Raw genomic sequence first — 17,250 nt, 5'->3', positions numbered from 1 at the left:
AAACCAGTGGCATCATTTGCCCAATTTGATGATAAATAGGAAAAAGACCATATTTAACAAAAACTTTTATGCCTTTTAAAAGTAATTAACATTAATTAATATCATACTTTACTAACTTTCTTTCAAAATTTGTATTAATTAATATTAATTGACTAAAAAAGTATAAAATAGCTTTGGTAAAAAATCAAAAATTATCAAAGATTCGAAAAACCGAATTTCTTAAAATTCAACATTTTTTCCTCTCTTTTATAGGATTTAGCTTCATTATTTTTGTGCTTTTGGAAAATACTTTACTTATTTAATAGTCTCGACTCTTTGGTAAAAAATCTAAAATTATCGAAAATTATCAAAAATTCAAAAATCCGAATTTCTTAAAATTCAACGTTTTTCCTTCTTTTTTGTGGCATTTAGCTTCATTATTTTTGTGCTTTCAGAAAATACTTTACTTATTTAATAGTCTCGACTCTTTGGTAAAAAATCTAAAATTATCGAAAATTATCAAAAATTCAAAAATCCGAATTTCTTAAAATTCAACGTTTTTTCCTCTCTTTTATGGGATTTAGCTTCATTATTTTTGTGCTTTTGAAAAATACTTTACTTATTTAATAGTCTCGACTCTTTGGTAAAAAATCTAAAATTATCGAAAATTATCAAAAATTCAAAAATCCGAATTTCTTAAAATTCAACGTTTTTCCTTCTTTTTTGTGGCATTTAGCTTCATTATTTTTGTGCTTTTGGAAAATACTTTACTTATTTAATAGTCTCGACTCTTTGGTAAAAAATCTAAAATTATCGAAAATTATCAAAAATTCAAAAATCCGAATTTCTTAAAATTCAACGTTTTTCCTTCTTTTTTGTGGCATTTAGCTTCATTATTTTTGTGCTTTTGGAAAATACTTTAGTTATTTAATAGTCTCGACTCTTTGGTAAAAAATCTAAAATTATCGAAAATTTTCAAAAATTCAAAAATCCGAATTTCTTAAAATTCAACATTTTTCCTTCTTTTTTGTGGCATTTAGCTTCATTATTTTTGTGCTTTTAGAAAATACTTTACTTATTTAATAGTCTCGATTCTTTGGTAAAAAATCTAAAATTTTCGAAAATTATCAAAAATCCAAAAAACCGAATTTCTTAAAATTCAACATTTTTTCTTCCTTTTTATGTCAATTAGCTTCATTATTTTTGTGCTTTTAGAAAATACTTTACTTATTTAGTAGTCTCGACTCTTTGGTAAAAAATCTAAAATTATCGAAAATTTTCAAAAATTCAAAAATCCGAATTTCTTAAAATTCAACGTTTTTTCTTCTTTTTTGAGGCATTTAGCTTCATTATTTTTGTGCTTTTGGAAAATACTTTACTTATTTATTAGTCTCTACTCTTTGGTAAAAAATCTAAAATTATCGAAAATTATCAAAAATTCAAAAATCCGAATTTCTTAAAATTCAACATTTTTTCTTCTTTTTTGTGGCATTTAGCTTCATTATTTTTGTGCTTTTGAAAAATACTTTACTTATTGAATAGTCTCGACTCTTTGGTATAAAATCTAAAATTATCGAAAATTTTCAAAAATTCAAAAATCCGAATTTCTTAAAATTCAACGTTATTTCTTCTTTTTTGTGGCATTTAGCTTCATTATTTTTGTGCTTTTAAAAAATACTTTACTTATTTAATAGTCTCGACTCTTTGGTAAAAAATCTAAAATGATCAAAAATTCGAAAAACCAAATTTCTCAAAATTCAATATTTTTTCTTCTTTTCTATGGCATTTAGCTTCATTATTTTTGTGCTCTTTAAAAACACTTTACTTTTTTAATAGTCTTCACACTTAACTATGATCCTAAATTACTTTTCATTAGTATTATTTTTAAAAAATTATTATGTGGCAAATTCACTTGTTCAATTTGTCGATAAATAGGAAAAACACTATATAAAGAAAAACTTTTTAATTTTAAAAATAATTAAGTGATTAACTTTAATTAATAGCATACTTTACTAATTTTCTTTCAATATTTGTATTAATTAATATTAATTGATTTAATAAGTAAAAAATAACTAATAATTCCAATCAATTAATATTATTTTTAACAAAATGTTGATATAATGACAAATTCACTTGTTTAATTTGGTGATAAATAGGAAAAACACCAGCAAATAAATTTTTGTTCATATTACTATTAATCAGTAATAACAAATTTATTCGTTTATTATTAATATTCATATTAATAAATATTAATAAATTTACAAAATAAACAAAATTTGCTAATTAATATTAATACTACAATATTAATGTTCACTTCTTCTTGGTTTCGTTGCACTTTGAATCGATCGCTTTAAAGATACAAATTTTTTACAATGAACGGGGTGCCGATGAATGTTTGTACCTCAGTGTGCTTGAGCGGTGCATCGCCGAACGCCGACTATTCTCCGAACTAGTACGAAGGGGAACGGAAGTACTCGAACTAACTGAGAATCGTCGGCAACTGCATGTCAAGTTTCACATTAATCACTGAAAACTGTTTTCTTCGAAATCGTGTTAAATAAATTGTTAGCGGACAAATTTAATAAATATCGTTGGTCCGGAAACGAAACACTTCGAGTTAAACACAAGAAAGGTAACGACAAGCAACTAATAAGTAATAACGTACACAACGTTCTGACAGACACTATACTCACGCATGCGCAGTACACTTGTCTGATCAACGAATCACAACTCACGAACTTTTCGCGCAGTTTTTCAAAAAGTCGAAAACTATTTCTCAGAATAAATAACTTTATTTCAGAATAACTAAATGAATTTTTAAATAAATAAATTTTAAAATAAGTCATTAAATTATAGTAAAATAAATTAAGTTCAAAATAAATAAATAAGTTTAAAAATAAATAAGTAAATTATAAAATAAATTAAATACAATTAAATTATTGAAATATAATTAAATTATCCAATTTAAAATTAATTGTATTATTTAATTTAAATTAAATTATTCATTTTTAAATTAATTGATTTATTTTGAAAATCATTTGAATTTCAAAATTTATTTTCAAAATAAAATGTAAAGAAATAAAATTCAAAAAAATGTAATTTCTTTTTTTTTTGAAGATGGTAAACGAGGAAATAGTGGAAATAAATAAAAAGCCAATGCCAGTTTATAAAGATCCAACATTTCAACAACGCTTTCGACCAACAAATAGTTCGGGGAAAAAACGCATTTGGCGTTCATTGAAGCAAGTACTTGCACAAGAACGAGCCCTACCATGGTCCAGTGACATTGTACATTACAGTTCAATTAATGCACCGCCAAGTTTTAAGCCGGCGAAAAAATATTCCGATATTTCTGGCTTATCAGCACGTTACACGGATCCACAAACAAAATTATATTACGCGACAACCGAGGAATTCACAACAGTACGTAGTTTACCAATGGATATTACTGCCGGTTATTTAGCGTTGCGCGGTGCCTCAAGTATTGTAGGTTAAAAACTTTATTTTTTCGGCAACAAAAAAATGAAAATTGTGTTCTAAATTTAAAAAAAAAAATTTAATCTATACTTACAATAAAATTTATTCTATTCTTACAAAAAAATGAAAATGAAAAAAAAATGTATGTAATATTTATTTTAAATAAACATTATTGTTAATGGATTTTCTACGAACAAAAAATGTATTTTTAATTTCAATCCTATCATGAAATATTTTACTAAGGGCCGTCCATAAATTATGTAAATTTTTTTTTTGAAAATTTACCCCCCCCCCCCTTCCCCCTAAAAACCTTACGTAACTTATAAACGACCCCTTATTAGTAAAATTTAATTTAAAAAAACTAAATTTTACTAATTTTTAAAAAATGTATCAAATTAGTAATTTTTTTATATTAGTAAAATAAATTAACTAAATTTTACTATTCTTATAGTAAACTTTACTAATTTTGAATTTAATTTTAGGCAAAAGTCAATTTATGTAGTAAATTTTACATTATTAGTAAAATAAATTTACTAAATGTTACAATTTTTTTAGTAATTTTTACTATAATTAAAAGAAAATTCGTTAATTTTACTGTATTAGTAAAATAAAATTAGTTAATTTTACTAATTTTGAATTTAATTTCAAAACAAAAATTAGTAACTTTTACAATATCAGTAAAATAAATTTACTACATTTAACTGTAAGTAAATATAAATTAGTAACTTTTACTAATTTTAAATTTAATTTAAGAAAAAAATAAAATTATTAAATTTTACCATATTAGTAAAATAAATTCACTAAATGTTTCTATTTTTATAGTACCTAATTTTTACTAAAAGTAAAATTAAATTACAATATAAATTTCACTGTAAATAAAATTAAATCCGTAAATGTTACTCCACTGATATAAACTAATTTAATATTTTCTCATTTTCCAAATTTTCACACAAAAAAAAAAAAATTTCTTCGTTGTGTTGAAAAAATATCCTATAAAAAATAAGGCTAATAAAATTTTTCCAAAAAAAATAAAGGCAAAACGAGAAGTGCAGTGTTTTGATAAATAATTGAAGACACTCGTGATTCAAGGTGAAAATTGAATATTTGGACATTTGAACGATTAGAGTTTGCTCGATGCAAACGCAACTGTCCAATTCAATTAATACACGTTGAATTAGAATAAGCGAATATTTACAATGGCGCACTGTCTCGTTTTGATGAGTGCCAATCATGACCTAGTAAATGCGGTCTGTACATGAACTCTGTGACACACAATAATGCGACGAGAGCGTTGCACATGGATTTGTTTATTCGACAAATTTCCATCGCCCTCATCATCTTTATTGTTTCCTTTTTATTATTATTTTATTATTGTCATCGTCACTATTATTATTACTGTTATTATTATTATATTATAATTATTATTACTATTTTTTTGTTAATATTATTATTGTTTATTCGACAAATTTTCATCGCTTTCATCATTTTTATTGTTTCCTTTTTCTTATTAATTTATTGTTATTATTATTATTACTATTGTCATTACAATTATTTCTATTATTAATTAATTTCATATTAAAAAAACTATTTAGTTTTAAAAATAATTAAGTAATTAACTTTAATTAATATTTTTTTTTCATTATTTGTATTAATTAATATTAATTGACTTAAAAAATAAAAATTCACTAATAATTACTATTAATTAGTATTTTTTAACAAAATTATGATATAATGACAAATTGACTTGTTCGATTTGGTGATAAATAGGAAAAACACCAACAAAATAAATTTTTATTGACATTACTATTAATCTGTATCAACAAATTTATTCTTTTGTTATTAATATTCATATTAATAAATGTTAGTAAATTAAAATAATAAACAAACATTGCTAACTTTTATTATTATTATTACTATTTTATTATTATTGTTTATTCCCCAAATTTCAATCGCTCTCATCACCTTTATTTTTTTCTTTTTACTGTTATTATTATCAGTATTTTCACTACAATTATTTCTATTATTATTATAATTATTATTATTATATTATTACTATTATTATTATAATTATTATTATTATATTATTACTATTATTATTATAATTATTATTATTATATTATTACTATTATTATTATAATTATTATTATTATATTATTACTATTATTATTATAATTATTCTTCTTATTATTTATTTAATTAATACTATCATAACGTTTTACACAAATTTTGATGTCATAATGGTTCAAATGCTCTTAAAAGTAATAAAATTCGAGTATTGTCAATAAAAAAATGGTTAATTTCAGCTATACACGAAAAAAAAAAATTCAAGAAGAAAATATACTTTAAGTTTATTGATATTTCTATATGTATACTCACACAATACGTCCAAATTGTCATCATTCAAATGGAATATTTTCCTTCTCGTTGTCAATGAACACGTTCTTTTTATTATTTTGTCTAAATGTTCGAAGGAGAAATCGGAGAAATAAACACAGTGCGCGGAAAATCGGCAAACAAAAAAAGTGAGGTTAGGTTTGTGTTAAAATGTTCCAAATCGGAACTCTTCGGAAAATAGTTTCGCGGACTTTCATTATTATACATTTTACGTTTGATCGTTTATTTTTTTAAAACAGTTTCTCGTATTTTTATGGTTCGATAATAACGATAACAATAAAAAAACTTGCGAAACGAAACAAAAAACGGTGGGAATTTGACAGTTTTCATTTTCACACTGACAGAAAGCAGGGTTGCCAATACTAACGCAGAGATGGGAAGTTACCAACAGCGTCAGGGTTGGGTACGTAAAATAGAAAAACACTTTTACATTTTTCTTTTTTTTCTTTAATAAAATGAGTTTTTTTTTGTAGAGAAATACTTCTTTCTATCTTTTTATACTCCAAACGAAATTGAATTTTCAAATTCCGGTCTTAAAAAAACACACGACTAAAATAGTTTAAATAACCGAAAGAAAATCTAGGTATTTTTACCTTGCGTTTTTAGGTTTTTACTTACCCAACACTGTTTGCAGCTAACTTCAGAGTTATTTACCATTTAACTACAAAGTGTTTGGGTATTTACTAATTTACTATTTACTGTATTTACCGTATTTACTATAAAAATTAATTTTTTTTTACAGAAACATTGAAATTAACGAGTAAAATACAAGACTTTTTTTTCTCTCTGTGTATAGAAAAATAAAAAGTTAATTTGCATAAATTTTATCCACTCGGGACAGTTATAACACAGAGATGGGGGGTTCATGGTTTATCGGTAAAACGCGTGGATGCGTCATTCGCCAGTCGACCGTGCCATATAGACTTTGGGGTTATTATCATCGAGTGTAAATCATTCGTGTTTTTTTCCTGTTATTTTTCCTATTTTTCTCTCTCTCTCCTTCTCCTTCTCTTTTGATACGATTTTTCTCTTTCTCTCTCCTCTTTTGATACTATTTTTCTCTCCCTCTCTTTTGATAATAATTTTTCTCTTCTACAATTTGCAATGTCTGCTTGATCTCTGCTTCAACGAACACAAATTCCCTTCCGATTCCGAATGATGCGTGTATGTATCTTCTCCGTTCTCCCCCTCGATATCAACGCAAGTGAACGCAAGTAACACGTCAAGTAGAATCGCGATAGTAATTTTTATTTTGCTTTAAACGATTGGACCCGATATACTTTATTATCTCACAAAAATGCGTTTATTTATATTATCGAGAAGAAAATCTACAAATTTTTCAGTTTCGCGTAATTTTATTGGTTAAGTACATTATTTATTTTTTTCGTTTAAGTATTTGTTTTGTTTTCTTTCAATTTTGTTTCGATAAACGTTGATAACATTCATTCATAGATATAAATACGACGATTATTATATAGTTAATAAAGTAATTTTTTAATTTTTAAATGTTTTAAATATATAATTATCAATTTTAATTATAACGTTCAGTCCGTTTTTAACTTTTAATCTCTTTTTACACTTTTTGCTTATCTTTTCAAATACATTTGCAGCGACTGTTCATCGTTACATTGTTAACAATCTAAATAAATAAATTTTCGACAATTTTTTTATTTTTTTGTTCTAAAAAATATTCTATTATTATTTTTATTATTGTTATTATTAGTATAACCTTGGATATAATCCAGGTATCTGAATTTACAGATTTTCCACTTTCGACTACAAAAAACTAATTTTCGCCAACTTTATTATTTTTTCTATTATATTCATTATAATTTTTTTGTTATTATAAAATAATTTGTTATTATTGTTACAATTTATTATTAACTTGTTATTACAATTCTATTACAATTTCCTATTATTTATTATTACAATCTCATTAATTATTATTATAGTTGTTATTATTTTTTACAATTTTTATTTTTATTATTTTATTTATTTATTTACTTTTATTATTTCGAAAGTTTTTTCATTTTCTGTCCTTTTTTCCCCTTTAATTGATTTAATTTACAATTATATTTTTAATATTTATTTTTTAACAGTTATTTCAATATAATAATACTTGAAAATTTGTCCAATTGTTCAAGAAAAGAAATAAATAAAATAAAAATACTTTTTCTTCTCGTTTTTTTTTTTATTTAATTAGCGTTTCTATGACAACGATGACTGATTAGGTCTTCGGTTGAACAATCGCAAAGAACTTCAGTCTATCAATTGCGGTTACAAAGAAATAAAGAGGTCAATATTTTTTCTCTTTTTTCCCCGAACAATGCAGTTTGTAATTTTATTTTCGAAAATCGTTATATTACTTTCTTGAGAAATGCAGTAGAAAAATAAGAAACGTATTTTTTTTTGAAAATGTAAGAAAAATTTCTATAATTCAGTGTGTGAAGGACGAAAAAAAAATAATTTCCATTGGCGAGAAAAAAAAAGTGGAAAAGAAATATTAAATTTTATTATTAAAAACTGTGCCAAGGTGTTCGACCTACTGAAAAAAATATATGATTTTGTGCTGACGATTTGAAAACTATTTTAATTATTTTAAAAATAAAAATAATTATTAATTTTAATTTTATTATTTTATTATTTATCATTTATTATTTATTATTTATTATTTAGAAAAAATAAATAAAACGAAAAAATACAGAAAATAGAATTTTTTCCCTAATTTATTTTTTTCTTTTCCAGATTCAATGACAAAAAAATGTTTTGCCCTTCGTACGAAAACGAAAAATGCAAAAACGAATTCGGCTGGTGGATTTGCGAAACAGAAAATATTTCGTCATTTTCATCAACTTTTTCTTCTTCTTCTTCTTCTTCATCTTCGATTATCAACGAAAAGAATTTACAAGAAAAAAATTCATCGAATAGAAAAAATTTCGATAATAATAATTTAAAGCAAAATTCAATTTTTTCATTAAAAAATCATGAGTACAATTTTAATATTAATAATAATAATGATGAGAAAAATGAGGAAAAGGAGAAAACGAAAGAAATAAAATTGACAGTAAATGTCGATTTCGATAAAATTCAAGATGGTGAGGATGAAAATTTTATTGAAAATGGCTTTAGAAAATCTCACGGATTTTCCTACACTCCAGAAAGATTAGTGAAATCCAAAGAGTATAAAATTCTTTCTCCACCTTTTCAATTTGCCTGCATTCACTCTTCAAAGTTCAGACAAAGGAAATTGAGTGAACTTATCGATCCAAATAAAATTGGTGCGTTTTTTTCATCCTTTTTTTTGTATAGTAAAGGGAAAAAAAATATATTTTTAGTCTTTTAATTTGTTAAAGTTTTTTTTATTACTTTTTTCTTTTTCTTTTTTTCTTTCTTAATTTCAAATTCTGAATTTCCAAAAATTTCGAGAATAATTTAGCAATAAAATTATTAATTAATTTTCTACTCCAGAAATTCGGTTTTTATTTTGAAGAATTTTTACTTAATTTTTTTTTAAATAAGAAACTTGTTTTAAAAAAATGGAAAAATTTCAAATTTTTTTAAATTGCTTCTTATTTTTTTTCATTTATTTTTAATTTCAAGTATTTTTGCTTCTTTTCTTTAAAAACTATGGGAAATTCTAAAAGTATTTCTTTATTGTTAATAATAATAATATTTATTACTTTTTTACTTCAGAATTTTTTTTTTTAATTTTCAATGTTTTTACACTTTTTTTTCTTTATAAAAAATCGGAAACTCTAGAAAATATTTTTTTATTAATAATAATACTAGTCTAGTAATTAAATTATTATTTTATTGTTATTTTAATATTATTCACTACAATTCTAATTTTTAATTATTTTTATTTTTCAGGAGGAATTAATTTGCAGAAACTTTTGTGTCCGAATATAATGCCAATAGAGGATTATTTTCACTTGAAGGGAGATTTCGATTTTCACGACGTAAAAAATCGAATTAAAGAGGTAGCAAATTTTTTTAAAGGAAAATTTTCTGTTTTATTTACGAAAACAATGATTTTTGACGAATTTAAATAGTAAAATTATTTCCATTTGTATTTAAATTAGAGTTTTTTTTAATTTTAATTTTTTTTTCCTTTAAATTTAAATTTCTAAATTTTGAAAACAAAAATTAATTACTCAATTTCAAAAAAATATTTTTTTTAAAATTTTTACAATAATTTAGTTATAAAAACACATTTTTTCAGAAAAAATTTGTTAATATTTAGTTTATAATTATTCTCAATTTTTACAACAAGATTAATTGAAAATCTTCTTTTTTAAATTCTTTTTTACAAAACATTTAATTGAAAATCTTAATCTTAATTCTTAATCTTGAAAATCTTCAATTTTTATAAAATTTGGTTAAAAATACAATTTAAAAAAAAATTTACTAACATTTTTGTCTATATTTTATAAAAAATATTCAATTAAAAATCTTTCTTTTCATTTTTTACAAAATATTTTAGTTAAAATATTTCTTTTTCGATTTTTACAAAATATTTTTATTAAAATATTTCTTTTCAAATTTTACAAAAAAATTTTTATTTAAAATCTTTTTCTTCAATTATTTACAAAAAATATTCAATTACGAATCTTGTTTTTCCAATTTTTACAAAAACTTTTATTTAAAATACATTTTTATGGAAAAAAAAATTTTTTTATTCACTTAATTTACTTTCAATTTTTTGAATTTTAAATTCTCTTCGTTTTTTTTAAATATTAAATATTCTCGAATTTACAATTAAAAATATTTTTGTTCATTTCTTTTTGTTTCTATTTCTTTTCTTTTATTTCTTTTTTCTCTTTTTTTGTTGTAATTTTATTTATTGTTTCTTTTTTGTACCATTTTTGTTTTTTTTCTTTATTTTTTTATTTTTAGTTGTAATTATTGATAATTTATGAAATAGAAAATTAATCAATCTTAAAGGACAGCTTTTCCAGTTTAATATCAAATTTCAAGGAACTTAAGACGCTTTCAGAAGAAAAGGGGAACCACAAGTTCTCATCATCTGAAGATGAGAACACTTCGGGAATTCAAAGTCCCGGTTGGAGTTTGGATACTTCCAGTGACCCGACAAAAGCACTTCCAAGAGTTGAGGTAAAGAAAACAAAAAAAAAATTATACAAAAAATTTTATATATTTATTTATACAAAGGAAAAAAGAATTTATTTATTCAATAATTATTCAGTAAATCCTACAAAGACCAAAATAATTAATTACAATTATTAATTTTTACTGAAAATTTCTTTACAAAAAAGAATTATTTTCTCTTAAATATTCGCAATATTATTTTTAATATTTGAAAATAATATTGCGAATATTTAAGAAAATAATTCTTTTTTATAAAGAAATTTTCAGAATTATTTTCTTTATAAAAAATAATTATTTTCATAAATATTCGCAATATTATTTTTAAATATTAAAAATAATATTGCGAATATTTAAGACAAAAAAAAATTACAAATGAAATAATTTCGAAACAAAAAATTGATAAAAAATTGATAAAAAACAAAAATTAACCGCAAAACATGAAAGAATCTCAAAGGAAGTTCTAATGAGGAGGAGGGATTGATTTTTGAGGACCTTGAAGTTGAATCTGAATTTTCGACAAATTTATTATTGGATGATGATGATAGGGAGAATTTATCTGAAATTCAATCTAAAGTTAGAAGGCTTCAAGATGTCAATGAAGATATGCAGAAAGAAATTGTGACATTAAAGGAGGATTTTCAGGTTTGTTGAACTTTATTTCATTTAATATCACCGAAGAGTTTTTTTTTCTTTAGTTTTTAATTTATTTTCAAGCAAAAAAAAAATTATCCAAGTTTAATATAGTAGCTGGAAATTAATTTTCAATATTTGACAAATTTCTTATTTTGTCTATTAAAAAAAGTAGATTTTTCATTTATTTATTAAAAAATACATTTATTTATTTAAAAATATATTTATTTCTCTGAAGAATTTTATTATTTAGAAAAATAATTCAATTATAAAAATTTAATTATTGTTGAAAATAATAGAATTTTTCAAAAAAAATTTATTATTTACAAAAATAATTGAATTTTTGCAAAGAATTTTTCAATTTATACAAAATAATGAAATTTTCCCTGGAATTCAATAATTTTAAATACAATTTTAATTATTATTTACAAAAATAATTCAATTATTATAATTTAATTATAAAAATCCAATTATTTTTTAAAAATAATTGAATTTCTCGAGAAAAATTTTATTATTTACAAAAATAATTGAATTTTGGCAAAAAATTTTCACAATTTATACAAAATAATGAAATTTTCGCTGGAATTCAATTATTCTAAATACAATTTTACTTGAATTCCAGGAAACATTAAATTATTTTTTAATTCTTCGTAAGAATTCAATTATATCAATGAATTGTAAATTTTTTCCCAGAAATTCAATTATTTTAAGTACAATTTTCATAAAATTCTTTTTCCAAAAATTCACTTATTTTTTTAAATTTTGCAAAAATTCAATTATTTGTAGAAATAATAAATTTTTTTATGGCAGTGACTCTATTATTTAAAAAACTTTTAATAAAATTCAATTCAAGAATTCATAGAAAATTAAACTCTTTTAAACAATTTTATTCAAATTTTCGTAAATAATTCCATTCTTTTCAATTAAAAGAATTTCATTAAATTTCGTAAAAATAATGTAATTTTTTGAAAATAATTAAAATTGAAAATTTTTGAAAGAAAAATTGAAATTTACAGAGTTTTATTCAAAAAATTTTGAGAACAATTGAATTGTTTAGAAAAAATTTTATTACAATTTATCTTGAATATATAATTTAATTTCTTTTTTATAGAAATTTTTATTAAAATTGTATTTGAAAATAATTGAATTTCTCAGAAGAATTTTATTATTTACATTAAAATAATTGAATTCTTGTCAAGAATTTTACAATTTATAAAAATAATTTGTTTCGGAGAATTTTATTAGAATTATTTGAAAATAATTGAATTTTTATTAAAACTCTTAAAAATAATTGAATTTAAAATTTTAAATAATATTTTTTTTTTAAATAATTGAATTCTTTCGAGAAATTTTATTAAAATTGTATTAAAAATAATTGAATTCCTCCGAAACCATTTTCTTATTTATGCGAAAATAATTGAATTCTTGCTGAGGATTTTAATTAAATTTTTAAAAATAATTGAATTGTTACGAAGAATTTTATCTGAATTTTTGAAAATAATTGAATTTTTTGCAGGAATTTAATTAAAAATTTTGAAAATAATTTTATTTTAATAGAATTTCATCAAAATTGTTGAAAATAATTGAATTTATATTAAAATTGTTGAAAATAATTGAATTTATATTAAAATTCTTGAAAATAATCGAATTTAATTAAAATTATTTAAAAAATAATTGTATTCTTTCGAGAAATTTTATTAAAATTGTATTGAAAATAAAATTGAATTTCTCAAATTTCATTAATTTTTGTTTAATAAATTTTTGAATACTTATTTATTTATAGAAAGAAAAAATGAAAATTTTTTTAATCATTTTATTGATAGAAAAAAGAATATAAAATGTTTTCGTAAAAATTTTGATTTATTGGAAAATTATTTACAAGGGCCATCAAAATAAGAAGAGTAATTTTTCGATACATCGAAAATTATTGTAATTTTATGGAAAACAATTAATTCCATCGTAAAAATTTGAATATTCATTTTTTTATTTTTTCTGAATTTTCAAAATATTTTATTTTCTAATTTTCTTTTTAATTCGAAATATTCAATATTTTATTCTTAAATATTCCATATTTTTATTGTTGATTATTTTGGTATTTTAATTTTGAATATTCTTTTTAAATTCGAATTTTTTTTTTAATTTCGAATATTGAATTTAAAAATTTTAAATTTTAAATTTTGAATTTTGAATATTTTCATTTTTTATATTCAATATTTTAATTTCGAATGTTCAATAATATTTTAAATTCGGAATAATTTAATTTCGATTGTTTAGTATTTTAATTGAATATTTCAATTTCGAATATTCAATATTTTAATTGAATATTTTTATTTCGATTATTTTTGTTTCGAATATTGAATATTTTAAATTCGGAATAATTTAATTTCGAATATTCAGTATTTTAATTGAATATTTCAATTTCGAATAATCAATATTTTAATTGAATATTTTTATTGAATATTATTTTTTATTTCAATTATTTTTATCTCGAATATTGAATATTTTAAATTTCGATCGAATATTGTAATTTTTGTTTTCTCTCTAGTTTCTTTTTCTTTTTTTTGACGAATGACGATTAGAAAGTATTTTTATTTCGAATATTGGATATTTTAATTTTTGTTTTTTTTTCTTGTTTCTTTTTTTTTTCTCTTTTTGCAGAATGACGAGTGGAGAGTAAATATTCTATTGGAAGAGGCAATTAATTATCGACGTGAATTACAAGAATTGCAATATTTAGATAATCTCGTAAATCTCCTTCGCGGTGAACTCGAAAGAATATCACCAAAAACATGGCCATTTATTCGCAATCACACAGATCCTTACAGCGATGAAATTAATCTAATTATATGACAGTGAATGAAAAATTCTTTTTATACTTCGGCTTTATAAATTTTTATTAATTCCGTCCTATCTTCTTCTTATTATTCTTCTTATTCTTTTATATCGCATAAAAACTATTATTTTTTTCCCAAAAATCGTTTTTCTATTTTTTATTTTCTATATTTATTTATATAAAATTTCAAAAAAAAAAGAAAAGAAAGAAAATCCTCATTTCCTTCTTCTTTTTTATCTCCCTGATTATTATTCTCACATTCCTTTAAATATATTTTATTTACATTCACTTGTAATTATTAAAAGTGAGTCGCAATCGCAAACATTCAGCTTAGCGTCTAATTAATATAATTACTTTTTTAATTATAAAAACAAATCACGACTTTTAATTTTTACAGAAAGTTTAATTAAAATTCTTTCTTTTCAATTTTTACGAATAAATTTTAATTAAATTAATTTTGTTCTAATTTTTACAAAAAAATATTCAGTTGAAAAACTTTCTTTTCCATTTTTACAAGAATTGTAATTAAAAATTGCTCTTTTTTAATTTTTACAAAAAAATATTTAATTAAAACATTTTTTTCAATTTTTACAAAAAATATTCAATTGAAAATCTTTCTTTTCAATTTTTACGAAAAATATTCAATTGAAAATATTTTTAATTCAATTTTGTGTAAAAAAATTAAAATAAATGGTTTTTAATTCAACTTTTTGTAAAAATTAAAATAAATGGTTTTTAATTCAACTTTTTTGTAAAAATTAAAAGAAAGAATTGAAATTCATAATTTCCATTATTATAAAACAAATAACGATTTTAGAAATCTTTTTTCATTTAAATTTCCACAGAAAAATTTAATTAATAATCTTTGTTTTTCTTTCACTTCTTTTTACAAAAAAAATGAAATTACCTACCTAAAAATTCATTTTTAGAAAAAAATATTTTTTTTACAAAAGTTACGTATTTTTTTCTTGTATATACAACTTTTTTTCTTATTACACAATTATAACTAAAAGAAAATTATTTTCTTTTCTCTCAAAAGAAAACAAATTTTTGAAAAAAAATATTCCACTTGACCAGAAGAGTGTCAAAAAATAAAATTGAAAACTTAAAGAATATTTTTCAATAAATAAAATTAATAATTATTTATTTTTCCTCCTGAAATAAACATTTTGTTTTTGAAAACATTTCAATCTCATTAGAAATATTGAATTTTATCCTTTTTTCGTCTCTTTTTTGTAGAAAAATGATTGCGATACAAATGTGATCACAAAATTTACAATTTACAAAAATTTTCGAAAATTTACTATACAAATAATTAATAATTACCAATTAATAAAAATATAATAATATAATAAAAATATTTCAAATAATAATAATAGTAATATTGGAAAAAAAATTAAAAAAATTGTAATAATATAAAAATTTTTGAAATTTAACATAAAATTTTTTGTATACAAAAAAAAAAGGAAAATTTCGTGTATAGAAAAAAATGAAGAAAATGTAACAATTTTAAAAAAATGAAAGAAAGCGAAAAAAGAAAATTAGAGAATATTAAAAAAAATAAAAATAATATAATACAGACTTCGCACTCGATAAATAATTTAAAAAAAAATTGCTTTCAAAAATGCCTCAAAATAATTGAATTATCGGGAATGATTTTATTATTTATGAAAATAATTTATTTCTTGGGAAGAATTTTTATTGTTCATGAAAAATATTTGAATTTTTGTAAAGATTTTTATTAAAATTTCTAAAAAAAATAATTTAAATCTATCGAAAACATATTATTTAAGAATTAAAATTGATTTTTTGCAAAAAGGGTTTTTTTTTAAATTTTTCGAAAATAATAGAAATTATTTAAGAGAATTTCATTAAAATTTTACAAAGAATTCTATTAAAAAATTTTAAGAATAATTAAATGTCAGTGTGGCATTTTATTAAATTTTGTTTTTGAAAATAATTGAATTCCTAAAAAGCATTTTATTATTTATGAAAATAATTGAATTTTTAGAAGAATTTAATTAAAATGCCTCAAAATAATTGAATTTTTGGGAATAATTTTGTTATTTATCTTTAATAATTGAATTCTTTCGAAAAAATATTTCATAAAAATAATTGAATTCTTTGGAAGAATTTTATTAAAATCTAAAAGATTGAATTATTTCAAAAAAATTTAATTAAAATCGTACTTAAAATAATTGAATTCTTTGGAAGAATTTCATTGAAATATTTTAAAGTAATTGAATTCCAGTGAAAAATTCTAATATTTTTCTAAATAATTGAATTCTTTCAAAGAATTTTAAAAAAACGTTTTTTTTAAATAATTGATTTTTTCGAGGAATTGAAATTAAATTTTTAGGAATAATAACATTTTTTTAACAATTCCTGTAAAATTGTATTAAAAATAATAGAAATCCTGCGATGAATTTTATTATTTTTGGAAAATAATTGAATAATTGCTAAGGATGTTACTAAAGTTTTGAAAAATAATTGAATTTCTGAGAAGAATTTTATTATTTATGAAAATAATTGAATTAATGCGAAAAATTTTATTAAAATGTTTAAAAATAATTGAATTTCAGTGAAAAATTTTGTTATTTTTGAAAATAATTGAATTTTTCATAAGAATTTTCTAAACATTGTATTAAATAAATAATTTTTTCGAAATATAATAAAATATCGTGAAAATTTTATTTTAAATAATTGAATTCTTTTGGAAAACTTTATATTTATGAAAATAATTGAATTCTTGCTTAGAATTTTATGAATGATTTCTTTTTTTTAAATTGAATTTCCATGAAAAATGTTATTATTATAAAAAAAAAAAT

At 20.6% G+C, this 17,250-nt stretch overlaps 2 protein-coding genes across 7 annotated transcripts; both read left to right on the top strand.

Annotated features, from left to right (window-relative positions):
* The first annotated feature begins 2,420 nt into the window (after positions 1 to 2,420).
* Positions 2,421 to 3,608, top strand: LOC122504864 (INO80 complex subunit C). The gene is made up of 2 exons (XM_043616176.1): positions 2,421 to 2,611; positions 3,097 to 3,608. The coding sequence occupies exon 2, from the start codon at positions 3,097 to 3,099 to the stop codon at positions 3,472 to 3,474; it is 378 nt and encodes a 125-aa protein (XP_043472111.1). The 5' UTR covers positions 2,421 to 2,611; the 3' UTR covers positions 3,475 to 3,608.
* A 3,432-nt stretch (positions 3,609 to 7,040) lies between these two features.
* Positions 7,041 to 14,497, top strand: LOC122504915 (myb-like protein H). 6 transcript variants are annotated; one of them, XM_043616253.1, is made up of 6 exons: positions 7,041 to 7,211; positions 8,596 to 9,128; positions 9,721 to 9,830; positions 10,795 to 10,965; positions 11,404 to 11,601; positions 14,248 to 14,497. In XM_043616253.1, the coding sequence occupies exons 2-6, from the start codon at positions 8,612 to 8,614 to the stop codon at positions 14,437 to 14,439; spliced, it is 1,188 nt and encodes a 395-aa protein (XP_043472188.1). In that variant the 5' UTR covers positions 7,041 to 7,211; positions 8,596 to 8,611; the 3' UTR covers positions 14,440 to 14,497. The 6 variants fall into 6 exon arrangements, with proteins under 6 accessions (XP_043472188.1, XP_043472189.1, XP_043472191.1 ...); XM_043616254.1 differs by lacking the exon at positions 7,041 to 7,211 and adding an exon at positions 8,054 to 8,145; XM_043616256.1 differs by lacking the exon at positions 7,041 to 7,211 and adding an exon at positions 8,109 to 8,267 and having other exon boundaries at positions 10,837 to 10,965.
* Positions 14,498 to 17,250: the final 2,753 nt, after the last annotated feature.

This window comes from Leptopilina heterotoma, unplaced genomic scaffold (assembly GCF_015476425.1).
Source record: "Leptopilina heterotoma isolate Lh14 unplaced genomic scaffold, ASM1547642v1 Lhet_325, whole genome shotgun sequence".
Classification (NCBI taxonomy): domain Eukaryota; kingdom Metazoa; phylum Arthropoda; class Insecta; order Hymenoptera; family Figitidae; genus Leptopilina; species Leptopilina heterotoma.
Note: the sequence above shows the minus strand (reverse complement) of the source record. Positions and strands in the feature narration are given on the sequence as shown.

What these genes read in the sequence shown, in the direction of transcription:
- LOC122504864 (XM_043616176.1), top strand. Translation starts at nt 3,097, where the DNA reads ATGGTAAACGAGGAAATAGTGGAAATAAATAAAAAGCCAATGCCAGTT.
- LOC122504915 (XM_043616253.1), top strand. Translation starts at nt 8,612, where the DNA reads ATGTTTTGCCCTTCGTACGAAAACGAAAAATGCAAAAACGAATTCGGC. An exon ending in TAAAAAATCGAATTAAAGAG is followed by an intron (nt 9,831 to 10,794) that starts GTAGCAAATTTT and finishes TCAATCTTAAAG; the next exon opens with GACAGCTTTTCCAGTTTAAT. An exon ending in AAGCACTTCCAAGAGTTGAG is followed by an intron (nt 10,966 to 11,403) that starts GTAAAGAAAACA and finishes AAAACATGAAAG; the next exon opens with AATCTCAAAGGAAGTTCTAA.